The following is a 19,333-nucleotide window of genomic DNA, read 5'->3' on the forward strand; positions in this document are numbered from 1 at the left end:
TAACTGGTTTGATCTCCTTGCTGACCAAGGGACTCTCAAGAGTCTTCTCCAACATCACAGTTTGAAAGCATCAGTTCTTTGGTGCTCAGCCTTCTTTAAAGTCCAACTCTCACATCAAATCATAGCTTTGACTAGATGGACCTTTGTTGGCAAAGTAATGTCTCTGCTTTTTAATATGCTGTCTAGGTTGGTCATAGCTTTTCCTCCAAGGAGCAAGAGTCGTTTAATTTCATGGCTACAGTCACCATCTGCAGTGATTTTGGAGCCCCCCAAAATAAAGTCTCTCACTATTTCCATAGTTTCCCCATCTATTTGCCATGAAGTGATGGGACCAGATGTCATGATCTTAGTTTTTTGAATGTTGAGTTTTAAGTCAGCTTTTTCAATTTCCTCTTTCACTTTCAAGAGGCTTTTTAGTTCCTCTTTGCTTTCTGCCATAAGGGTGGTATCATCTGCATATCTGAGGTTACTCATATTTCTCCCGGCAATCTTGATTCCAGCTTGTGCTTCATCCAGCCCAGTGTTTTGCATGATATACTCTGCATATATGTTAAATAAGCAGGGTGACAATATACAGCCTTGACATACTCCTTTCCCAATTTGGAACCAGTCAGTTGTTCCATATCTGGTTCTAACTGTTGCTTCTTGACCTGCATACAGATTTCTCAGGAGGCAAGTAAGGTGGTCTGATATTCCCATCTCTTGAAGAATTTTCCATAGTTTGTTATACCCACACAGCCAAAGGCTTTATTGTAGTCAATGAAGCAGAAGTAGATGTTTTTCTGGAATTCTCTTGCTTTTTCTATGATCCAACGATGTTGGCAATTTGATCTGTGATTTCTCTGCCTTTTCTAAATCCATCTTGTACATCTGGAATTTTTCGGTTCTCATACTGTTGAAGCCTAGCTTGGAGGATTTTTGAGCATTACCTTGCTAGCACGTGAAATGAGTGCAATTGTATGGTAGTTTGAACATTCTGTGGCATTGCCCTTCTTCAGGATTGCAATGAAAACTGACCTTTTCCAGCCCTGTGGTCACTGATGAGTTTTCCAAATTTGCTGGGATATTGAGAAATCATCGGAAAAGGCCCTGATGCTGGGAAAGATCAAAGGCAGGAGGAGAAGGGGATGACAGAGGATGAGATGGTTGGATGGCATCACCCATTCAATGAACATGAGTTTGAGCAAGCTCTGGGAGTTGGGGATGGGCAGGGAAGCCTGGCATGCTGCAGTCATGGGATTGCATAGGATTGCAAAGAATCGGGCACTCCTGAGTGACTGAACTGAACTGAGTGCAGCACTCTGACAGCACCATCTTTCAGGATTTGAAATAGCTCACCTGGAATCCATCACCTCCACTAGCTTTGTCTGTAGTAACGCTTCCTGAGGCCCCCTTGACTTTGCACTCCAGGATGTCTCGCTCTAGGTGAGTGATCACACCATCGTGATTATCCAGGTCACTAAGCTCTTCTTTGTATAGTCCTGTGTATTCTTGCCACCTCTTCTTAGTATCTTCTGCTTCTGTTAGGGTCATGCCATTTCTGTCCTTTATTGTGCCCATCTTGACATGAAATTTTCCTTTGGCATCTCTAATTTTCTTGAAGAGATCGCTAGCCTTTCCCATTCTATTGTTTTCCTCTATTTCTTTGCATTGTTCACTTAGGAAGGCTTTCTCATTTCTCCTTGCTATTCTTTCAAACTCTGCATTCAGATGAGTATATCTTTCCTTTTCTCCTTTGCCTTTCACTTCTTTTCTTTTCTCAGCTGTTTGTAAGCCTTCCTCCAAGAACCATTTTGCCTTTTTTGTGTTTCTTTTTCTTGGGGATGGTTTTGATCATTGCCTCCTGTACAGTATTATGAACTTCTGTCCATAGACAGAGTGCCTGAAGAACTTACAGATCTTCCCTTGAATCTATTTGTCACTTCCACTCTATAATCATAAGAGATTTAATTTAGGTTATATCTGAGTGGCCTGGGCTTCCCTGGTAGCTCAGCCGGTAAAGAATCTACCTGTAATGCAGGAGACCCTGGTTTGATTACTGGGTCGGGAAGATCTGCTGCAGAAGAGACTGGCCACCCACTCCAGCATTCTTGGGCTTCCCTGGTAGCTCAGACAGTAAAGAATCTGCCTGCAATCCGGGAGACCTGGGTTCGATCCCCGGTTTGGGAAGATCCCCTGGAGTGCATGGCAACTGACTCCAGTATTCTTAGTGGTTTTCCCTACTTTCTTCAATTTAAGTCTGAATTTTGCAATAAGAAGTTCATGTCTGTATAGGTCTAAAATCCAGGAGTTGGTGATGGACAGGGAAACCTGGCTTGCTGCAGTCCATGGGGTCGCAAAGAGTTGGACATTGACTGAGGGGCTGAACTGAAAGTACTAGTTGATGATAATTAATGATGGAGTTAGAGATTTTAGAAATTAAGCCAACAAGTGGATATATAAGTAGCAGTAAGGAAACAAGGGGATATCTTCCTGTCCCAGTCATTGAGATAGGTACTTTTTTATGTAAATATACTTTTAAAAAATTACATAAATATAAAATTACATTTAAATTACATAAATATATTTTGCATAAATATACTTTTATGCATATTTACATATATACATAAAGGTACATTATCATTTTACATAAATAGTATGTCAGTTTATCAAAAGAATCCTGATGAGTCATGTCCTTGAGAGGGTAGGGTGGCCTGTAACCCAAGGAGGTTGCTTCTTGTGAAAAGTGTTAGCTTTAACTGTCGCCAGCTTGGAATTTAGTCCTTATTGGAGCAGGATTTTTCTTAAGTCCTCATTATAAAGTAGAGTAGAGATGGTTCTGTTTCAAAGCTTTTTGGAGAGGGTATAGCTATGTGTCATCAATAGCCACGGGAAGATAAATCTTAACTAAAAGGTCTACTTTCATTCATATGGTCTCCTAAATATGCCTCACAGGATGGCTTTACTATAAAATGCATCCATAGATTACAGGGTAAATAAACCTGTTCTGTGGAGTTCCTTTATAATTGACCAATTATGTTGGCCACTGTGCAGAAAACAATGACTTGACTTTTCTAGTATTCAGTCTAATTGCTGGAAATAAATAATTACTCTAATTATTTTTTCCCAGAATGTTTTTCTTTGTATTATACCAACTCATGTTCATTGTAAACAGTTAGAAAATAGACATGAGAAAAAAAAGTCATTCATAACCCTGTCCTGTAAAGCAACAATACTAGCGTTTTATTCAGGTTGTCAAATGTTTTCTACTCACATATATTCTGTGTCTGTGTATATGTTTAACTAAGACGTCAGCTGTGCTGACCCTGCCTCTTACGATCTACATCAGATTAGCCTCTGCTGCTGCTGCACCCCGGGTCATGGAGGAAGTTCACGGCGTGTCCTGCGAGCTCTGGGGTCGCTCCGGGACTTGGTCAGCCTTGGTTATACTTTCTTTCTCCATCTTGTAGATTTTCCCATCTTCACTGGGCATACAGCCTCTTTTCCTCTTTCTCCAGAAGACACACAGGGTCACTCACCAGGCAGCCCCAAGTCCTCTGACCTCAGACCACCTCATTAATATTTTGCTTTCTCTGTTTCCTAGCATTTTTCTTCTGCACACCTCCCACACCAAAAACTCCTGTTTCTTACTCACCGTGCCATAGGAAAAGGCCTTGATAAGATGGTTACATGTGGGATTTAAGAGCCGAGGACCTGGATGGGAAGATAGCAAAGTCCCTAAAGGAATTCTAGTGATAGTTAATAAAATACTTTAGAAAACACCCTCATATGATGTATCAGTAATTGACTTTAAAATAAAGAGTGGGACCATGCTATGGTTACCTTGAAACCACACATACACGCATCTATGTTCACAGATTTCAGCACATTTGGCCTTTTTATAACCATCAGATTTCTTTTTCTAGTTGTCCATTGTGGCACTCACAGTCTCTGTCTTGTCTGAATTCTGCTGCACGTACTGTGGCAGCCGTGAGAACCCTCAGGTCTCGTCCTGGTGGGGGGTCATGATTGCCCGGCGGTGCCAGCTGCTGCCCTCTGGATCTGCCGCCTCATCTGTACTGACGTCATGCTTCCCCTGGCTGCTCCCAGTCACGGAGCACAGCTGGGGTTATTAACACAGACACGGGTGACTTCCCAGGTGGATGGCTAGCATAAGAACTTCACATCAGACTGGTTAAGGCTTTCTTGGAACCCCACTGTAATCAGAAACTTTTCCCACCCAGCCCGCCTTCCCTGTCTTCTGCACAAGTGTCAGAACTTCATCATCATCTGGTCTCCTCTTCCTTCTCCAGCTCTCCTCGCTTTGCCTTCGTGGGTGGGCCCCCCAAGTAAATCCGTAATAATCCTCTTTTGGCATCTGCTTCTTAGAAGTCCTCAAACTCATACAGATATTTAGCAAATGACCATAAAGAGTCACAAAACCTGTTCCTGCAAGTCTGGTGAAGTACTGGAGCTCTGGTCCTGTAGGTATGCAAAGTCTCTTGCCTGACATGTTCATCAGAGGCAGACACTGAAAAATTCTAGTGCTAACTGCTCTTGTAGGCATAGGCTTCTGTTACCCTCCTGTTTATGCAATAGCAGATATTCTTGTACCTTTCACCAATTCTTTCACCAATGAATAAGTATCTTTAGCATCTCTCATGTTGACATGTCCTGCAGTGCAGATGGAGTTAGTTATCATCGAGGCACTGGCAGTAGCTGCTTCTGATGCACAGGCACCCGGAGTGCCTGCATTGAACAGGGGGTTCCTCAAATTATTAACGAACCATCCCTGGGGAGTAGATTAAAACCAATGCATGCACATAGTATATGGTCTATGCTTAATTATTTTAAACAGTGTACTCAGTCGTGTCCAATTCTTTGCGGCCCCATAAACTATCGCCCGCCAGGTTCCTCTGTACATTGGATTCTTCAGGCAAGAATACTGGAGTAGGCTGCCATTTCCTACTCCAAGGCATCTTTCCAACCCAGGGATCAAACCGCGTTTCTTGTCTCTCCTGCATTGGCAGGCGGATTCTTTACCACTAGCACCACTTGGGAAGCCCACATGCTTAATTATTTTAAATTAATCACAGTGTAATGTAAACTTTACCCATGTCAGTGTGTCTGTAAATGCATCATATTTAATGACTGCATGGTGGTGAATTGCACAAATATCCCACTTATTTTAATCAGTTCTACAAGAGTTGGTGTTTTGGATTCCTCATTTTCAACTGTTAGTTTCTCATTTAGCAAAGCCTTTGTGTATACCTTGGAACATAGTCCACCTTTTCACAGAATATTTTTGGAAGTAGAATTATTGGGTCAAAAAACACATACAGCTTTCAGATTTTTGATATTCATTGCCAAACAGTCATCCAGAAAGTGCTTTCTAATTTATAGTCCCGCCATTACTGTGTGAGTAGACTTATTTCTTTATCCTTTCTTCTCTGTGTGTATAAAGTAAATGTTTAATCTGAAAAATAGCAGCAACAAAACACCTCTGAATCTTCCACCCGGATTACAAATTAGAATTTAAAGTGCTCCTGTGTTTGTCATGTTGAAACCTTTTGAAACCTTCCTCACCATGCCTCCCCTTCCCACATGGGGCAAATACAAAGCTAGTTGTGTGAGAGAATCCAAGGCAAGATAAACCCAGTAGTCTCTCGCTCTTAGACTTCAGCTTCCTGGGAGTTTACAAGAGCACCTTCTGGGTTAGGCAGTGGGAGAAGGCCATGCATGAGTTCTGGGAAATCTGAGGCTCACCACAGTCTGTGAATTTGGAAGGGCTGTAGTATAAAACAGGTGCTAGACATCTGACCTGTGGGAGTGAGGTGAATTGCCCTGGGTTTCTTGCTTCTCGGCTCACCATGGCCTTCTTTCAGCTCTCAGACCTAAGTAGAAGCAGGAAACTTCAGTGGGATGAAATACATGTCCACAGTCAATATAGGCAGCACGGCTGGAAGGAAAGAGCAGACTTATCAGCAAATTGTCAAGATCACCACATTCTTACCTTGCTCAGATTCTCCAGGGCATCTATCCAGGTGCCCTGGATAGATAATTTTTAAAGACTACACCAAAGCAGTAGGGATCGTGGCCATACATCCGGCAGCGTGTCTCTGTGGACTCTTGTCCCCCTGATTGCGCCCCAGTCTGATCTCATTTCCAGCTAGCATTTTGGGGATGTCTGTTCACTGTCCTCCAGGGATTTCCTTCATCCCTCTTCTGTTTGGAACTCTCATTTGTTCTGTACTGTGTCTTGTTTTTTCTTGGTTTATACTTTCATTCTGATGGAACACATTTCCCGTAGCTTCTTGAGAAACAGAGTGGGTGGTAAATGTATTTTTTGAGACCATCGTTATACCCTCAGAAAGTTTCAGAGTTTATAATTACAGGTTACAAGTTATTTTCCTTTGTGATTCTGGACATAACTCCATTTTCTTTTTGCTTGCAGTGATGCTGTTGTGAAGTCCAAAGTCATTATAATTCCTTATCGCTCTGATCAGCTTTTTCTCCCTAGAAGTTGATAGCATCCTCTTTTCCTCTAGTGTTTTGAAACTTGAGGTATCTTTGTGTAGGTGTTGAATACTGGACTGGGTTCCCATTTCCTTTTCCAATTTTCATCTACTACTTGTATTCAGTAAGATTTTTTTCAGTAAGAGCAGTTTACTTTCTACTGTTTTGAGAAAGTTTTTTTGTTGTTGTTGATTTACAATGTCTGGAGTAGGAAATGGCGAGCTACTCCAGCATTCTTGCTTGGAAAGTTTCATGGACAGAGGAGCCTGGTGGGCTACAGTCTCTACAGGATTGCAAAGAGTTGGACATGACTGAGCATGCACCCATCACTTATATATGGAATCTAAAAAATAAAACAAATGCATATAACAAAACAGAGAGACTCACAGACAGAACAAACTAGGGGTTACCAGCGAGGAGAGAGAAGGGAAACAGGGCAAGATAAGGGGTAGGGGATGAAGAGGGACTTACTGGGAAATTTCCATGAATAATTTTGGTTTGTTTTCTGTTTCCTCTTTTTCTTCCCCCATCAATTTTCTGGGGTTGTCATCTAGTTTTTCTTTTTCCTTTTCTGCCTTTCTGTCTTTTTGCTCTATTTTGTAGATTTCACCTACTTATTCTTCTAACCTAATGACTTCATTTCTGTTTTTGGTTCTAAGCTCTTGTCTGTTCTCCTAAATTTTTATGGCACCCTGTTCCTTTTTTGTGGCATTTTCTTATTTTTCTGAGGATGATGATAATTTTATTTCATTTGGTTTGTAGATTCCTCCCTATCCTGCATTACTTATTTACTTCAAGATGCCTTTTTATGATGGAGATCAGGTTTTGTTTTTAATTTCTGTCTTTCATGATGGAAGCTTTCCTCAGATATCAGGTGATACCTAAATTTCTGCTTAATGTTAAGAATGGAGGGATCTAAAAAGCTCATCTGAGTCTCTGAGTGCTTGAACTATGGGCCAAGCTTATCGACTGAGTTCACTATAGAATGATATAGATTGGGGGTGGGGAAGGATCTCTGTAGTCAGCGTTAGGCATACATTGGACACTTGATGCTAACCATTATGCAGCTCTAACTGTTGTAGAATCCAGGGTCACAAAACACAGCTCAGAGGACACTCCAGACCGTGCAGTACAGTCTGTTAGGCCAGCGGGCCCAAGGGGGATCGGTTCCCAACAACGGCCCTGATGGGTTCTGAGGACTTGGTTTTACACGCGCCCCCCCCTCCCCCACACACACACCTCCACTACAGGACTGGTTCAGTTCAGTTCAGTTGCTCAGTCGTGTCTGACTCTTTGCGACCCCATGAATTGCAGCATGCCAGGCCTCCCTGCCCATCACCAACTCCGGGAGCTTACTCAAACCCATGTCCATTGAGTCGATGATGCCATCCAACCAATTCATCCTCTGTCATCCTCTTCTCCTCCTGCCCTCAATCTTTCCCAGAATCAAGGACTTTTCAAATGAGTCAGCTCTTCACATCAGGTGGCCAAAGTATTGGAGTTTCAGCTTCAGCATCAGTCCTTCCAATGAACACCCAGGACTGATCTCCTTTGGGATGGACTGGTTGGATCTCCTTGCAGTCCAAGGGACTCTCAAGAGTCTTCTCCAACACCACAGTTCAAAAGCCTCAATTCTTCTGCGCTCAGCTTTCTTTACAGTCCAACTCTCACATCCATTAGTTTTACAACATGCAAATGTGGAATAATTAACAGTTACAACATGCAGGTGCAGGCACTATTATTAATCTGAGACAACCTGACCTCTACTTCCAATCTTTGTTTGCCATCTGTGAGGAGCGGGGTTCCTGGTTTTTCTTTAAGGATGGTTAGCAGGGTTCAGGCCCAGTTCACATCCTGCCGTAAGATGCCTGACAATCTTCCAGATGGACTCCCTCTTGCCCTCCTCCCAGCAGCCCCAACATAGTCTGTGCCAAGATAGATCATCCCTCCAGACATCTTGCTTTGATTTTCCCAGAGAACAAGCTTCCAGATTGCTCTTGGGAGGGGCTGTTGCTTAGCAAAGTGGAGTAGAGGAGAGAATCTGGAAGGTTTAACTTCTCAAATAGAGTAATAGGGTCTGACTCCATATATTTTTAAATTTCTGATTGCTGAGAGGTTTCAAGCTCTAGTTTATTTCTTCCCCTTCTGCCCCCTATTTGGGCAAGCTGATAAAAAAAAAAGCCTAGGTACTCCTTTCCTTGCCACTAGAGGGAAGTTCAGATGACTCTAAGAGTGAATTCTTTCATAAACACCAAGGCCACTCACCCTCACTCTCAAGACACTCAAGCTAATTCCAGACCAGCTTGGGTGCTGTCCTGCTCTGCCCAGAAAGTTTCATGAGTGAGAAATATATGCATGGTATCAATTTAAACATCCCACCTGTTAACTGGGAGGCTGTCTTAGTGTACTTGGGTTGCTAAGATATATTACCATGGACTAGGTGGCTTAAATAGTGAACATTTATTTCTCATGAATTATTTCATAGAAAAAGCAAGAGAATTTCAGAAAAACATCTATTTCTGCTTCATTGACTATGCTAAAGCCTTTGACTGTGTGGATCACAACAAACTGTGGAAAATTCTTAAAGAGATGGGAATACCAGACCACCTGACCTGCCTGCTGAGAAACTGTATGCAGGTCAAGAAACAACAGTTAGAACTGGACATGGAACAATCGACTGGTTCCAAATTGGGAAAGGAGTACATTAAGGGTGCATACTCTCACCCTTGCTTATTTAACATATGTGCAGAGTACATCATGAGAAATGTTTGGCTGAATGAAGCACAAGCTGGAATCAATTGCCAGGAAAAATATCAATAACCTCAGATATTCAGATGACACCACCCTTATGGCAGACAGCAAAGAGGAACTAAAGAGCCTCTTGATGAAAGTGAAAGAGGAGAGTGAAAAAACTTGCTTAAAACTCAACATTCAAAAAACTAAAATCACGGCATCCAGTCCCATTACTTCATGGCAAGTAGATGAGGAAACAGTGGAAAGGGTGACAGACTTTATTTTCTTGAGCTCCAAAATCACTGCCCAAGGACAGTGACTGCAGACATGAAAATAAAAGACACTTGCTTCTTGGAAGAAAAGCTATGACAAACCTAAACAGCATATTAAAAAGCACAGACATTACCAATAAAGTTCATATAGTCAAGGCTATGGTTTTTCCAGTAGTCATGTATGGATGTGAGAGTTGGACCATAAAGAAGGCTAAGCATCAAAGAATTGATGGTTTTGAACTGTGGTGTTGGAGAAGACTCTTGAGAGTCCCTTGGACTGCAAGGAGATCCGACCAGTCCATCCTAAAGGAGATCAGTCCTGGGTGTTCATTGGAAGGACTGATGCTGAAGCTGAAACTCCAGTACTTTAGCCAGCTGATACAAAGAGCTAACTCATTGGAAAGACCCTGATGTTGAGAAAGATTGAGGGCAGGAGGAGAAGGGGACAACAGAGGATGAGATGGTTGGATGGCATCACCAACTCAATGGACATGAGTTTGAGCAAGCTCCAGGAGATGGTGATGGACAGGGAAGCCTGGCGTGCTGCAGTCCATGGGGTTGCAAAGAGTTGGACACAACTGAGTGACTGAACAGCAAGAAGGTGGTTTAAATAGTGAACATTTATTTCTTATGGTTCTGGAGGCTAGAAAGTCCAAGATCAAGGTTGTGCTTGCAGATCCAGCGTCTGGTGAGGGCCCACTTCCTAATTTGTAGCTGGCTGTCTTCTCACTATGTCCTTGCATGGTGGAGAGCAGAGGGAGAAACAAGCTATCTTCTCATAAGGATGCTAATCCCATCTGGAGGGCCCTCTCTCCCAATATCATTTCATTGGGCATTAGGGTTTCAGCATATGAGTTTTGAGGGGATGCAAACATGTAGTCCATAACACAGGATACGGTCAAACTGCGTTGGATGACTACAGGAAATAGCTTTCACAGAAACTAGTCTTTCTTTTCCCATCAGTCTCAGAGATAGTGCCTATGCCTTTGGGTTGTGGTGTGGGTTGTAGTGCTGGGGAAGGCTCTTGAGAGTCCCTTGGACAGCAAGCAAATCAAACCAGTCAATCCTAAAGGAAGTCAACCCTGAGTATTCATTGGAGGGACTGATACTGAAGCTGAAGTTCCAATACTTTGGCCACCTGATGCAAAGAGCCAACTCATTAGAAAAGACCCTGATGCTGGGAAAGACTGAAGGCAAAAAGAGAAGAGGATGACAGGACGGGGTGATTGGATGGCATCATCAGCTCAATGGACATGAGTTTGAGCAAACTCTTGCAAATAGTGGAGGACAGGGAAGCCTGGCATGCTGCAATCCACAGGGTCACAGGACTAAACAACAACATGCAGTTAGGCACATTGAGGTGTAAATTGTCTGGCCTTCACACATTTCCAGTACTAGCTAGAGATTAGATTTCTTGGGTATTTTAAGTTAATACTTGTCCAACTTTCTCTAGCTTCCAAATTTGGTGACATTTTTCTCTCTCCTGTTTTTCTGATTTATATTTTACTCTTTAAAAAAAGTTCCTTCCCTAAGTTTTTATTGACCTAAGGAGGTAAAAAATAAAATTAGAAACATGTGTTCAACTGCTTTTTTAACCCAGAAATCCCGGGGAGCTCACTTCTTCAGACTTGTAGACAGGAGGCATTTTCTTTTCATTTGTTGCTGAATTCCTGAAATGTATTCTGCATTTAGCTCTAGTTGCTCTGATAACTCAGATTATTCATATTATTGGATTCTGATCAGGTCCTGTGTTCATATGATAAAAACCTAGAGTGTCATGATTTATGGCAGATTCTTAAATTCAGCCATTCAGTTTACCCTAAGTTTGCTTTTTGTCTTAGTAGTACTCCATTGTAATACAGATAGAAGGCTTCTATCAACAGTCTAGAAACAAGCTGAAATGAAAATGAATTATCTATACCTATCTCTACTCTATTTGTGTGGGAGAAGTGGAAAGATAATCAATTCATAGATGTCTTTTTAAAATGAAAGCCACATTTCTTCCCTTCGTGGTTATGAAAATTTGACCCATCTTTTGAACAAATTGAGCAACAATTTAAAATTCTTGGTTATATGTTGCAGATTTAAATTAAGATTTCAAAATGCAGTTGTTAATTTGAAAATAATGACCTCATCAAATGGTAAGCTTGTTTTGGCTTCACATTTGATTTATAGGTTGGTAAGAAAAGAACTTTATTTAAAAAAACTTAAGTTATATTCACAATAAAAGCATATAGATGAAAATTAGCCTCTTTCTTCCATAAACTTCCCCAGAGTCTATTTTCCCCTCTTAGAGGCAATAGGCCATATTAAATTTACTATTTATGTCTTGAAAACTGATCAGTGTGAATATAATCAAGTATATACTGTGAATATACTCATGTATATAGTATGTGAGCTTTTCTATGCTAACAAGATCATAATGTGTATGCTGTTCTATGCCTTATTTTAACTGTGTATTTCTCTAGATTATACCATATCAGCATATTTAGATCTCCCTTATACTTTTATAATTTTTTGTAGAAATAGAATAAATACAGAGAAGTACACAAACACACATATAGTTAAGTGAATCAGCAGAGAACAAACACCCATCAGGGAACCACCCCCTTTCTAGCCAAGCAGTCAGACATTCCTAACCCTTCATGTTCCCTCCAAGTCACTACCATCTCTCTCCCTCAAAGGAAGCCTCTTCCAAACTTTTATGATATCCTTCTCTTTCCTTTACTTTTAGTACCTAAGTATAAAGCCTTAAACCTTATAGTTTAGGTTTGCGTGTTTAGAATCTTTTGCCTGGGTTAGAATATCTGGCAATTTAAATCATGCAGACTTAGCAATGATTTAAAATTCTTGATTCTATGGGAATTGTTTTGTGTCTGGCATATTTAGTGCTTTCTGTTTGTCCCATTTATTTTATTTTATTTTTTATTTTTTCCTCTCTAAGAGCTTCTTCTTTCGGATTTCTCAAAAATTTATTCCTCCTTTTTTTCTTTACGACCTTGAAAGTTACACAGTCTGGTAACTGGTAAACTGGTTAACCATAAAATTATGACATACATTTTTGTTTTTCTTTTGGTTCTTAAATTTTATTTAATTTTTTTTCATTTATTTTTATTAGCTGGAGGCTAATTACTTTACAGTATTGTAGTGGTTTTTATCATACATTGACATGAAACAGCCATGGATGTACATGTATTCCCCATCCTTTGTTTCTTAATGAGTCTTGCTAATGGTTTGTCAATTTTGTTTAATTTTTCAAAAAACCAGCTTTTAGCTTTGTTGATTTTTGCTATGGTCTCTTTTGTTTCTTTTGCATTTATTTCTGCCCTAATTTTTAAGATTTCTTTCCTTCTACTCACCCTGGGGTTCTTCATTTCTTCCTTCTCTAATTGCTTTAGGTGTAGAGTTAGGTTATTTATTTGGTTTTTTTCTTGTTTCTTGATGTAAGCCTGTAATGCTATGAACCTTCCCCTTAGCACTGCTTTTACAGTGTCCCATAGGTTTTGGGTTGTTGTGGTTTCATTTTCATTCATTTCTATGCATATTTTGATTTCTTTTTTGATTTCTTCTATGATTTGTTGGTTATTCAGAAGTGTGTTATTTAACCTCAATATGTTGGAATTTTTAATAATTTTTTTCCTGTAATTGAGATCTAATCTTACTGCACTGTGGTCAGAAAAGATGACTAGAATGATTTCAGTTATTTTGAATTTACCAAGACTAGATTTATGGCCCAGGATGTGATCTATTCTGGAGAAGGTTCCATGTGGGCTTGAGAAAAAGGTGAAATTGATTGTTTTGGGGTGAAATGTCCTATAGTTATCAATTAGGTCTAGCTGGTCCATTGTGTCATTTAAGGTTTGTGTTTCCTTGTTAATTTTCTGTTTAGTTGATCAGTCCATAGTTGTGAGTGGGGTATTAAAGTCTCCCACTATTATTGTGTTCCTATTAATTTCCTCTTTCATACTCGTTAGCATTTGCCTTACATATTGCGGTGCTCCTATGTTGGGTGCATATATATTTATAATTGTTATATCTTCTTCTTGGATTGATCCTTTGATCATTATGTAGTGTCCTTCTTTGTCTCTTTTCACAGCCTTTATTTGAAAGTCTATTTTATCTGATATGAGAATTGTGACTCCTGCTTTCTTTTGGTGTCCGTTTGCGTGAAATATTTTTTTCCAGCCCTTCACTTTTAGTCTGTATGTGTCCCTTGTTTTGAGGGGGGTCTCTTGTAGACAGCAAATATAGGGGTCTTGCTTTTGCATCCATTCAGCCAGTCTTTGTCTTTCGGTTGGGGCATTCAACCCATTTACATTTAAGGTAATTATTAATAGTTATGGTCCCATTGCCATTTGCTTTGTTGTTTTGGGTTCATGTTCATACAACCTTTCTGTGTTTCCTGTCTAGAGAAGATCCTTTAGCATTTGTTGAAGAGCTGGTTTGGTGGTGCTGAATTCTCTCAGCTTTTGCTTGTCTGTAAAGCTTTTGAATTCTCCTTCGTATCTGAATGAGATCCTTGCTGGGTACAGTAATCTAGGTTGTAGGTTATTCTCTTTCATTACTTTCAGTATGTCCTGCCATTCCCTTCTGGCCTGAACAGTTTCTATTGATAGATCAGCTGTTATCCTTATGGGAATCCCCTTGTGTGTTATTTGTTGTTTCTCCCTTGTTGCTTTTAGTATTTGTTCTTTGTGTTTGATCTTTGTTAATTTGATTAATATGTGTCTTGGGGTGTTTCACCTTGGGTTTATCCTGTTAGGGACTCTCTGGGTTTCTTGGACTTGGGTGGCTATTTCCTTCCCTATTTTAGGGAAGTTTTCAGCTATTATCTCCTCAACTATTTTCTCATGGCCTTTCTTTTTGTCTTCTTCTTCTGGGACTCCTATGATTCTAATGTTGGGGCGTTTCACATTGTCCCAGAGGTCCCTGAGGTTGTCCTCATTTCTTTTGATTCTTTTTTCTTTTTCCCTCTCTGCTTCATTTATTTCCACCATTTTATTTTCTACCTCACTTATCGTATCTTCTGTCTCTGTTATTCTACTCTTGGTTCCCTCCAGAGTGTTTTTGATCTCATTTATTGCATTATTCATTTTTAATTGACTCTTTTTTATTTCTTCTAGGTCTTTATTAAACATTTCTTGCTTCTTCTCAATCTTTGTCTCCAGGCTGTTTATCTGTAACTCCATTTCATTTTCAAGATTTTGGATCATTTTTATTATCATTATTCTAAATTCTTTTTCAGGTAGATTCCCTATCTCCTCCTCTTTTGTTTGACTTGGTGGGCATTTTTCATGTTCCTTTACCTGTTGGGTAATTCTCTGCCTTTTCATCTTGTTTAGATTGCTGTGTCTGAAGTGGGCTTTCTGTATTCTGGAGGTCTGTGATTCCTTTTTATTGTGGAGGTTTTACCCAGTGGGTGGGGTTAGACGATTGGCTTGTCAAGGTTTCCTGGTTAAGGAAGCTTGCGTCGGTGTTCTGGTGCGTGGAACTTGATTTCTTCTCTTTGGAGAGCAATGGAGTGCCCAGTAATGAGTTTTGAGCTGGGTCTATGTGTTACGTGTGACTTTGGGCAGCCTGTATGTTGATGCTCAGGGCTATGTTCCTGCGTTGCTGGAGAATTAGCGTGGTATGTCTTGCTCTGGAACTTATTGGCTCTTGGGTGGTGGTTGGTTTCAGTGTAGGTATGGAGGCTTTTGGATGGTCTCTTATTAATTAATGTTCTGTGTAGTCAGGAGTTCTCTGGTGTTCTCAGGTTTTGGGCTTAAGTCTCCTGCCTCTGGATTTCAGTTTTATTCTTCCAACAGTCTCAAGACTTCTCCAACTATACAGCACTGATAATAAAACTTCTAGGTTAATGGTGAAAAGATTCTCCACCGTGAGGGACACCCAGAGAGGTTCACAGAGTTACATGAAGAAGAAGAGAGGGAGGAAGGAGATAGAGATGAGCAGGAGGAGAAAAAGGGGGACTCAAGAGGAGAGAGACAGATCTACGCAGTTGCCTGTTCCCAGAGTGTTCTCTGTAGCCCAGAGACCCACAAAGATTCACAGAATTGGATTGGGAAGAGAAGGGGAAGGGAGGAAATAGAGGTGTTCTGACGTAGAAAACAGAGAGTCAAGATTGGGAGAGAATAATCAACACACTCCTGAATAAAAATGGGAACTGAATATTGGATTCTTAAATGTCCAAAATTTATATCACATACTGAAAAACAAAGATTAAAAATCTAGAGTAGAGGTTAGACTCTTAAAAATACAATGTTAAAAACAAAAACAAAAAATTTTAGAAATATATATGAAGTTTGGCTTAAAAATAGGGCTTCTCTTTTTTTTTCAAGGTTATAGTGAAATGAAAATGAAAATTAAGGAGTAGTAGAGGAGTAACAGTAATTTCTTTTAAGAAAATAAGAGAAAAGAAAAAAACAAAAAATTTTTTTCCTAATTAAAAAAATCGTAAAAATATATTAAAATGAAAGTTAAGGAGTAATGGGGGAGTAATAGAGAATTTTAAAAGAAAATAAAAGAGAAAAAAGGAAAAAAAAAAGTAAAAATATATCTAGGAATTTCTCTGGAGCTGTTGCGGTCAGTGTGGGTTCGGCTCAGTTTCAGATAGCTCCTCGTTCCAGCTTACACTTCTCGATATCTACAGGCCCCTTCCGGTGTAGTTGGTGTTTTCTACAGGGATTTTAATCTGTTGCACCGGTCCCTTCTGAAGCGGTTCCCTTTGTTTATTTGGCTTCTGCTTGCCGGGCTTTTCAGTGTCTAATTTCCGCCCTGACACAGGCGGGCGGAGGTGGTCTCTTGTTCAGGTTCGCTAGTTCCGTCGCGCTGCGGGGAGGGGCTGGCGCTGCTTTCCCCGTCTACGCTGCTCAGGCTCCCAGCTGCTCTATATGGAGCGTGCCCTGCGCTGCGTGCGGTTCCAGTTTTCGGGTACTCCACAAAAGCGCAGACTTGGTTGCGCCTGAGTTTTGTGCCTTCCCTGCCGGAGCGGCTCAGGCAGCCAGGAGCTTGACGGGCGCACTCTCCCCGGGTGCGGCGCGCCTTCTCCCCCGCACGGTCCCAGTCTCAGTCCCCGCCCGCGCCGGTTGGGTGCGTGCACCTTCTGCCCTCCGCGTCCCCAGCCCCAGTCCCCGCCCGCGCCGGTTGGGTGCGTGCGCCCTGTGTTTAGCCACGACCCTCTCGGCGGATGTCGACCATCCAGAATCTCAGGAAGTCTTTGGTTAGAAACTGGAGGCCTGTTTGCAGTTTGGTGGGGGTGCCATCTTTGGGGCCGAGCCTGCCCCTTTCCCTTGCCGCCTGCCTTCTGCCTCCGGCGGGGCTGGACCGGTCTGCAGCTGGCTAGCTCTTCTCTGGACTTGCTCAGACCCTTTGTTCTGCGAACGGGCCGGCAGTGTGTTCGGGCCAGTTAATTTTCTCTCTCTCTTTTGCTATCCCACAGTTTAAGTTGCTATCTCATGTTAGCTCCCTCAGATTGCCCTCAGGGCATTCAGGCCTGGTCCTTACCCTAAGAAACGCCTCCTGCTCCTCTCCGTTCCGCCCCCACTTGCTGGTGGTGGATGTGGGCGTCTGGGGGTACTTTTCTGCTGGGAGTTGCTTTTAGGCAAGTAATCTGTGGGTTTTATTTATTTTTCCTCCCAGTTAGGTTGCCCTCCGAGATTGGAAAACTTCCCCCAGACCCGCCAGTGCGAGGGTTTCCTGGTGTTTGGAAACTTCCTCTATTACGACTCCCTTCCCGGGACGGGTCTCCGTCCCTAGCTCTTTTGTCTCTCTTTCTATCTTTTATATTTTGTCCTACCTCCTTTCGAAGACAATGGGCTGCTTTTCTGGGCGCCTGATGTCCTCAGCTATCAATCAGATGTTGTTTTGTGAAGTTTGCTCAGCGTTCAATTGTTCTTTCGATGAATTTGTAGGGGAGAAAGTGGTCTCCCCGTCCTATTCCTCTGCAATCTTGGCTCCTCCCCCACATTTTTGTTTTTCAAATCCTTAGATTCATTGGTATTTACCTTCCTCATGGGAAATGCAAGAACCTGAGGCTCCTTTTAGATATATCAACTTTTTAATCCCCTCTGATTAGCCCCTCCGTCTTGGGGCTTCCCTCATAGCTCAGTTGGTAAATTATCGCCTGCAATGCAGTTGACCTGGCTTGGATTCCTGGGTCAGGGAGATCCCCTGGAGAAGGAAATGGCAACCCATTCCAGTATTCTTGCCTGGAGAATCCCATAGACAGAGGAGCCTGACAGGGATTGCAAGAGTCAGACACAACTTAGTGATTAAACCACCACCAACCTAAACTTTTAAGCCATTATTGTTATGTCTTTAGTTCTGCTTATATTTTGAACACTATCATCACTGTCTTTATCATCATTATCAGTTTACTTGTTTAAATTCATGTTTTCATTGCTCTTCATTCCATTCTAAATCTGGGTCTCCTGGTACTATTTCCCTTTTGCTGCAAAGCATGTCTTTAGTATTTCTTAGTACAGATCTACTGGCTACAAATTCTGATTTGTGTGTCTTAAAATTATTTATTTCACTCTTACTGAAATACTATTTTGCTAAACTTCTAATTCTAGGTTGGGAGTTTTTTAATATTTTGAACACATTATTTTGTGTTTTCTGGTTTCTATTAACTCTATTAAAAGTTAGCTATCTGCCTAATTGTTGTTCCTTTGAAGGCAGTCTGCCTTTGTTTACGTCTAGCTGCTTTAGAACTTTTTCTTTGGTTTTTAAAATTTCACAGTTCTGTCCCTGGTGTTTTTCTCTTTATTCTGTTTAGAATTGTTTAGGCTTCTAAGTCTGTATATTAATGTCTTTCATTTTTTGGAAAATTTTTATCCATTATCTCTTCAAATAATTCTTGCCCATTCTTTTTTCCTCCCTAGAATTCTACTTATATGGTACCTTCTCACTGTATCTTCAGTTTCTTCCTTTCTAATCTCACTCTTTTGTTTCTCTTTGCTTCATTTGGGATAGTTCTTTCAAGCTAATCAGTATCCAGGCTACTAATTCCTTTTGGCTATCTAAACGGGTGTTAAATCAATTTATTAAATTGTCTCTAATTTTGATTATTATTTTCCAGTTCTTGTGATTTCTGTTTATGGTTTTCAACCCTCTACCAATATTCTCTATCTTGTCCTGTCTCCTTAATCTAAGTAAGTATGGTTATTTTAACAGCTCTAAAAATTCCAATCTTTAAGGTACTTGTGAGTTCTGTTTGCTGTTTATTATCTTGTCTCTGAGTGCCTAGTTATTTTTTATTGTGTGCCAGAAACTGTATTTGCAAAAATGTTGTAGAAATGATTTTCAGCTTGCGATAATATCTTCCGGAAAAGAAGATTTGTGGTTTTTTTTTTTTTTAGTCATATGGGATACCAGTTCTCTGACATAACCTTAATCTGATTTCATCCACAGCATGTAGAAGAGTACAAATGCTACACAAGCTGCGATGGTGACAATTCTTTTGAATGATGCTGAAGTATCTTCTGTGGTAAGTTGGGAGATAAACAGTCAGATTTTAGTATTATCTCTGCTGGCTGTTTGCTTAATACTTAGCTGTGTACCAGGTAGTATTATAAATGTTTTTGAATATCATTAAATAGTTCTTATAAAAATAATTCCAAGATGGATATTACCATTATCCCTATGTTATAGACGTAAAATTGGACAAAGAGGAGTTGGGTAATTTGGCCAGTGATACATAGCTTTAAGTGGAAAACCTGAGCTCTGAATCCAAGTAATCTAGTTCTAGAGTCCCTGATCCTAACCAATGTGATAGAAAACTTTCTTTAAGGGAAAAACTGCTGGGTATTGTTAGTACCAATTTCTCTGAGCTC

At 40.8% G+C, this 19,333-nt stretch overlaps 1 protein-coding gene across 10 annotated transcripts in view; it reads left to right on the plus strand.

Annotated features, from left to right (window-relative positions):
* Positions 1–19,333, plus strand: part of HHLA2 (HERV-H LTR-associating 2) — a 107,892-nt gene that overhangs the window by 42,999 nt on the left and 45,560 nt on the right. For all 10 annotated transcript variants that reach the window (XM_043893118.1, XM_043893109.1, XM_043893117.1 and 7 more), the window contains exon 2: positions 18,912–18,987. In XM_043893118.1, the coding sequence (XP_043749053.1) occupies positions 18,965–18,987 (23 nt within the window). In that variant the 5' untranslated portion in view covers positions 18,912–18,964. The remainder of the gene's footprint in view (positions 1–18,911; positions 18,988–19,333) is intronic.

Source organism: Cervus elaphus, chromosome 31 (assembly GCF_910594005.1).
Source record: "Cervus elaphus chromosome 31, mCerEla1.1, whole genome shotgun sequence".
Classification (NCBI taxonomy): Eukaryota; Metazoa; Chordata; class Mammalia; order Artiodactyla; family Cervidae; genus Cervus; species Cervus elaphus.